This window comes from Trichechus manatus, unplaced genomic scaffold (assembly GCF_000243295.1).
Source record: "Trichechus manatus latirostris isolate Lorelei unplaced genomic scaffold, TriManLat1.0 scaffold00007, whole genome shotgun sequence".
In the NCBI taxonomy this organism is placed as follows: Eukaryota; Metazoa; Chordata; class Mammalia; order Sirenia; family Trichechidae; genus Trichechus; species Trichechus manatus.
The window spans coordinates 23037750-23045276 of NW_004443943.1; the positions used below are offsets into that span (position 1 = coordinate 23037750).

Sequence of the window (7527 nt, forward strand, 5' to 3'; positions counted from 1 at the left end):
CTGGAGCCTTGAGGCCATATGGGACCTAGAAGACAGCAGCCAGTGTCACACTTTCGGGGTCACCCTTCACCATCCAGGGACTTGAATGGTGGCTGGAATTCTACCTAATCAGCAGGTGGGGCCCATTTCTGGGAAACAGGTGTGTCATCCTCTTACAGCCTAATCCTATGCTGGTCCCTGAAGGCCTAGGAAGCCTGGCAAGAACTTGGAATAAGAAAACTAAGGCTTCCCTGAGAGCTTAAACATAAACACCCAGTACAGCAAATAGAGAGAAGCAAGGTCAACTTAAAGAAGCAGAATGCTTCTTTATTATTTAAGGAGGCCTGATAGGTCACTATGAGTCAGAATTGCCTTGATGGCAATGGGTTTGGTTTTGGTTTTTAACGGAATGTAATCACAAATCCAGAGGCACAATGTGTCTGACAGGGACGCATTGGCAGAACCTCTCTGACTGCTGTCCTATAGAGACAGGTCTTGGTTAAGTGAACTTAAAAGGTTTTCCTGGTGAGGCTGTATCTGTAGTGCACAAGAGCACTGCAACCCCTATAACTCAGAGGCAGGATCTCGGATCACCCACAGGCCTTGAGCATCTGACACTACAACAGACAGCAGCCCCACACCAGCCCGGATCCCTCACAAACACCTCTTCTCATTGTTCCTAATATGCATAAGAGAATCAGGCAAACTGTTTCCTGACATCTGAATAAGATCAATACAATCTGAAGAGTCATTTTATGGGTGGATGTAGGATTGATTCATAGTAGACTGGGAATAAACTCTTTTTTAAAAAAAGGTTGCATCTCCAAAACTCACCCAATAGTTTTTAAAAATAAAAATAATGCACCATTGGTGACTGAGAGACCAGGCAAGAGGTAACTCTTGCAGCAGAAACAATCTCCATTAATGGGAAAATTATTCCAAATCTGTGCCTCATAGACACTGCCACAGAATCTTCATCTCTGACTGAGAAGACATTAAATGGTGGATAAACAAGTGCATTGTCTCCCTTCTACTCCTTCCTTGGTCCTTTATCCAGTGTCCTCAGGTAATGTTCTCCCCATGGACATTCAGAGAGACACATTCTGCTCCCAGATGAGCACAGTGTGTCTGCTTCCAACCAGAATTTGGTCGTTGGACTTTTTAATAACTGTATTATCACCTAATTTGCTTTTTATGATTTCCTCAAGGGTTCTCACTCAAGGTTTGCCCCGTCTATTGGAAAGGTAGAAACAGAGACTATCCTGGGACAAATTTATGTCTGGAAATCTTTTTCTGCTTTAGTTCCTCTCCCCAGGAGAAGACAATGTGTATCTTAATGGTGCATGTAATTCACAGAATCTGGTTTTTGACACTAAAAAAAAAAAAAAAAAAAAACTAATTGAAATGTAGTCTCAAGGACCTCTGGCTCTTCCCCTTGGCAACTCCTCACCGAAACTGTCTCAGACAGAGGAAAATCAGGGAATATATGGAAGTGTCATGAAGAAAAGACTCTACAGGGTGTGGTGAGTGAGTGGGTATGAGTGGCAGTGCCTAGAGAAGGGTGAGTCAGAGTTAGGGTTGATAATGATACCATGGACTGAAACAGGAAGGAACCAGAGGGGGAAGTAGTGGAGGAAAGGTGAAAAGAAGGTGAGTTTCCTTCTGAAGAATTGAACTTGAAAAGTCAAGTAACTGGAAACTCTAATTGAAGATTCCAAGACCTGAGAAAAGAAGTCATGTCCTAGAGTCTGTCAAATAAGTTCCCAGAGTGAGAGGCTTAGCAGAGAGACCCAGACAGGGCTTAAACGTTTTATCTGCCACTTAGATGAAGGCAGAGGAGGAATGTTTGTCACATCTATAGCCCACACAAAGCTAAATGCCACAAAAATCCCATTGCTGTTGAGTTGATTCCGACTCACAGCGACCCTATAAGACAAAGTATAACTGCCCCATAGGGTTTCCAAGGAGCAGCTGGTGGATTTGAACTGCCCACCTTTTGGTTAGCAGCCGAGCTCTTAACCACTGCTCCACCAGGGCTCCCAAATGCCACAGGTGTCAGAATTAATAGGCAAAAATAGCCAAAATGACTGGAAAGAAGAACTGAAACTAACATGAAATTTATCAGGGATCAATGTAAAGCCCCATGTTTATATTCAGAAAATCAGTTGCATAACTACATAGAAGAATAACAACAATAATGATATTAATAACTACCATTTATTTTTATCCAATAATTACTATATGCCAGGTTCACTATATGAAAATTACTTCACTAAATCATTTATTTATTTCTTACAACAGCCCTATGGCATTGGGGCTATTATTATCTTTATCTTACAGGTAAAGAAACTGGGACCAAGGAGATTAAATGAACTTGCCAAAAGTCACACTATTAGTCAGTGGCAGAGTCAATATTCTAACCTTTGTTTTTCTGACCGAAAAATGCAATGCTCTTTAACCGATAAGCTAAGGATTGCGGAGACCTGAATTGACCACACTTGTGTCAAAGACTTGGGGATTTTATCTTTTCCATTCATAAAAATAAGTGGGTACATGTCTGTGTGTGCTACGAAGAAAAATACACAAGTACAGATGATAAGTCACTTGGGAGACTATTAAATATATAAGAATATACACAATGTGACCCAAGTCTTGAAAATTTTGAAGTGTTTACCTAAAAGTATGACATTTTTATGATCAAAGGAATGTTTAGTGTGGAAGGATTGAGAACCCAGGTCTCAGCTAGGTTCTGCTAGCATAAAATCAAGGGAAAATCATGCTAAGAATCAATTAAAAGGTCCTGAGAGTTTGTGAACTCCTACTAACAGAGAATCCTACTTCATTGAGTGCCTCAATGGGAAGAAAAAAGTGAGAATTTGTGCTCATGCTTCTCTGTTACAGCTTAGCCATCTCAACTGTCTCAATTTTTCCACAGCGGAAACTCTCAAGGTGACTACCCATCCCCAAATGGTCCAGCTTCTCTCTCTCCTTCATTTTGGGAGTCCTTGGTTCCTTCCAATCCTGCCTGCCCTCCTTGCCTTGCTTGGCTTTGCTTTCCCTACTTTGCTGATCCCTTCTTCTGCCTCTGTTTCTTTTCAGCCCTGGGACTATATCCCCTGGATCAAGGTTTTTCGCTGCTAGCTTCCATGACAGACACTCACTATCTTTCTAATTTTGTGGTTAAGAGTTTGAGCAAATTCTCCTTAAACTTTAATAAGCCTAAGACTATGAACACAGCTCTTCTTCTGTCATCTGGTGCTAAACAATTGCACAGTTAGACAACCTTCCAAACTGATGTTAACCAGTCAGGACAGAGATTACAAATCACAAGGGTCAAGCATTTTATCTATTTATTCTTCACCATCCCATCTAACTATAAAACCAAACCTGTTGCTGTCGAGTCAATTCTGACTGATAGCAACCCTGCAGGGCTGAGTAGAATTGCCTCATAGAGTTTCCAAGGAGCAATTGGTAGATTCAAACAGCAGACCTTTCAGCTAGCAGCCGAGCTCTTAACCACTGCCCCGCCAGGGCTCCCATCTAACTATAGAAAAGGTTTAAGATGGTGCTTCAAGTCCACTGTGTTTACAATTTTATTTCTTTGAAAAGTTCCACGTCGGCAGTGCCCATTTTACCAAAACAGGCCAACTCTGTAAAGACAACTGAGTAACCAAGTGGAAAAAAAAAAAAGTTACTTCTGCCTAAGCAGATGGACGTAGTGTGTGATTATCCACAATATAATTTTGGTTTTCTGCCTTATGATCAATGGTTGTATATTGCCTATCAACCACTCTGTGATCAAGCTGGACTTTGTCCCAAAGGGAGGAATCATAAAATAGGCTCTATTGCGTTTCTTTATTTAAATTCTTATCTAAATTTCCTAAAAGAGATTCTAATGCTTACTGTAGCTCTAGGTTATGGAATATGTCTGAAAACGACCTTTTTGAACCCTCTTGCTCATTTGAGAGAGGCCCTGTTACCCATGTTTGATAGTTTCTTTGATCTATCATTCCTTTCCCGTCTCACTGCTGTGCCCTGAGTCCAGGCCTACAACCCTAGATGCTTGGGTTACTTACCTGCCCCCCTCCCTAGTACCCCTGCCTCCAGGTTCCCTCCCCTTTCAATCCATCTGCTGACCCACCTTAAACCTGCTGGCGAAACTTCTTCAACTCCCTATGGTTACAGCCCTAACTGTCCTTTGTGATCTGGCCCCACACTACACGCTCGATCTTATCAGGATATTCCGGTCCCACATGCCCCACTCTGCCGCTTCTGTGGGCCCAGAAAATTCTCCTTCTTGTTCCACAAGCGGACTGTACTCGTGTGTAGTTCCGAGCCTCAGCTTTTGCTATGTCCTCCCTCCCAACACCTAACACTTTTCTTTCAACTCTTCAGCTACTTGTATCTCATCTGCCTCTTAAAGCCTACCGCTTGAAACCTCTTCTCCATGAAACATCCTCCAACTACTCCAATTCTCTTCTTATACTCATTTAGTCACTTACTATCTTCCATGGTTTTGCGCGCTGCCTCTCCCCTCATGAAGGTACATATAGCAACTTGAGAGAAAGGGCAAGACTGAGATGTCTTCTTGTCCTGCACTCGGTGCTGATCACATGGTGTTCACATTCAACAACAAGCTATCGCAATGGCTGACGCAGCTGTTGCCTACCGATTCCGGATCAATAGTTCATTTCAAACTACAATTTATCAAGCAGCTACCAGGTGTAAGATCCTTATTCTAATTGTGTCCCTTTGCCAGTTTTAGGATTATTTTTCTTAAAATTTGTCTTGAAACTTCTAATTTTCTAGCTCCTTACTATCTGTGATGATTTATCTGCTAAATGTGTCACATCACCCCGTGGAAAACTCAAGTTCCAATAGTAGCTGGAGTACAACATACTCATTGAACATGTAAAAGTTCTAATCTCCAAAAACGTGGTGATGTTACAATTGGCCAAAAGAAGACCTTCCAGATTTAAAATTTAGAAAGTCATCTTTTCCACAGCTGAGAGGAGTTTCTTGACTCTTGCCCCTTGGGCCACCTCTCTTTATTCCTTCTAAGTGGCTTCTTATAGATAACTATTACAGTGACATGAGGACATTGGAAAAACAGATCTAATCACCCAAAGACACTTGTGATATATACCCACAAAATAAATAAGAGACAATAAAACTAAAATGAAGACAAATGATTACCGTTGTTCTCAGAATTAAATAGTAATTGACAATGAAATGGCTGAGGACTCAGTTTAGACAAACCCTTCTTTAGAAAAATTTGCTGCATTCAGACTCTGAAAGCTGACGTTTCGTGGAGTCTAAGCCCCTTAGCTTTGCTTTTTTTGTCATCTCTCCAGAGCTTTGCACTTTAATGTTACCGGGAAAAGGCAGCTTGAGCAAGCCCACTTGCTCCTACATATTTCTTTAAAAACTCAGTCTACTTCCCTACAGTAATTCCACCCACTGCTTAGAGTGAGCAAAGTATTCCAGGATTTCAGTATTTCAGAGATACAGTAAGAACACTAAAAAAAAAAAAAAAGGAGAAGAAGAAGGAGAAGTAGGAGATGTATTGGACAGGGAAAGTCTTACCTCAACTTCTGACTGGCTGGGACAGTTATTTTATTAAGCTTGTCCATTCTTTTCGGTAATTGTTAGCAATACGAAAAACCGTTCAGTGGTAGTGTCAGCAGTTCCTGGCCTTCCTAAGCAGTAGCATGGTAAGTGTTGGGTCTCAAGGGTCCCTTGTCACTTGAATCTGATTTCCGAGAGCGCAGGCTGCTGGCAGACACTCCTGCACTAGGGAGAAGTAAAACTTGCTGGAGCACATATCAAGTTTCATGTTTCTACATAATCATGTGATCAGGGTAGCCAGCCAGCTTGGCTGATTACTTCATGTTGTGTAAACTTTAATAGTGAAACCTTTTGGGCATGCAGATTTCTTTCCAGCTGCTGTCTTTTATAACCAGATTTGTAAACAGGGCAGGACAAGCTTCTGGCTGGTCACTACTTCCTGTTTGTCCTGTTTTCAGCAAGTATCATGACGTACTGTCACCGGCAGCTTCCTGGCCAATAACCAATTCCACCCTAATGTCTCTTTCTGTTCATTTGCTTAAAGTCACGGATATGCTTTTTCCACTTTTAGAACCTTTATATGAAAATGGGAGCCTTGGTGGTGCAGTGGTTAAGAGCTCAGCTGCTAACCAAAAGGTCAGCAGTTCAAATCCACCAGTTGCTCCTCGGAAACCCTATGAAATTCTACTCTGTCCTATAGGGTTGCTATGAGTCAGAATTGACTCGATCTTAACGGGTTTTTTTTTTTTTTGGTATATGAAAATGGCATTTCTGTGCTGTTTCTTCTGCCTCTCCCCTCCCCCATTATTTTGAATAAATATCAGGGTGGCAGTGACACAGTGGCAACAGTCTCCTCAGAGAGTTAGAGTCTCTCCTTTCCTAGAGATCTATCTAAAATGGGATGGCAAATTCTCTATGCAAGGTCATTTAGGCGTAGAGACAGGTGATCTGGAAAAGGAGAGATGATCTCCATCATAAGAAGCGTGGCCTTCTTATTGAGCTGGTGGAGTCTGGAGTTAACATGCTGGTAGCTAGATGCTTTCAAGAGAAATCTGGATGTAGCCAAAAGTTAGCCAAGAACAAATCTAACAATCTCCAAACAATGTAATTCTGACATCAGGCCATTCTGAAGTTCCCCTAAAAGTAGAGTGCTGCTTTCCTCCCTGTCTTTGTCCCCTCCTGCCTCACCATACCCAAGTGACATGGGAGCAGTGATGGGTATCCAAAGCACAGATAGGAGGAGCAGGTAAGGTGCTGGGAGGGAGGAACCCTACCTGCATATGGCCAAACCCATCCAGAGACGTCTACTTCTTTTCAGGAAAACTTGACAGTTTCTTCAACCTATTTTGAGTACATTAAATAACAACGATAACTATACTAATAAACTTTTCTGAAAACCCCTGATTTGTCCATCATTTAGAGAGTAGAAGGCATCCTAGGGTCAGGGAGGAAAAGGGTGAGAGGGACCATTCCTTTTTTTCCTAGACACACTTCCCCTGTGGCCAGCAGTAGTGCCATGCTCACCTATGTGACATCAAGTGAACATTTCCCACATTTACCAAGGTGAATGGTCCTCTCCTGGGTCTGAAAAACACACAGAACAGACAAAGGAGAGGGCTCGCAGCTACCTCTTCTGTTACAGACCCAAGATCTGTAAGATACAGCTGGGAAGAGGTAAAAAAAAAAAAACAAACCCATTGCCGTCGAGTCAATTCCGACTCACAGTGACCCTACGGGACAGAGTAGAACTGCCTCATAGGATTTCCAAGGAGTGGCTGTTAGATTTGAACTGCCGACCTTTTGGTTAGCAGCTGAGTTCTTACCCACTGAGCCACCAGGGCTCTGGGGGAAGAGGAGAAGGAGACAAAAAAAGAAGGGGAAGGAGGAGGCGGCAGTGGCAGTGGCAGAAGTGGAAACAGTAGATGCATTTCTTCCTCTTGTGCCTCTTCTTTAAACAAACAGAGGTTCTAGTTTTCTCCA

General features: G+C 42.3%; 1 protein-coding gene across 4 annotated transcripts in view; it reads right to left on the reverse strand.

Annotated features, from left to right (window-relative positions):
- The window catches only part of BLNK (B cell linker), a 93698-nt gene extending 87910 nt beyond the window's left edge, over nt 1–5788 (reverse strand). For all 4 annotated transcript variants that reach the window (XR_002825573.1, XR_002825574.1, XM_004370133.2 and 1 more), the window contains exon 1: nt 5566–5788. Coding sequence is in view for 2 of the 4 variants with exons in the window: in XM_004370133.2 (XP_004370190.2) it covers nt 5566–5612 (47 nt within the window). In the remaining 2 variants the exon portion in view is untranslated. The remainder of the gene's footprint in view (nt 1–5565) is intronic.
- Nucleotides 5789–7527: the final 1739 nt, after the last annotated feature.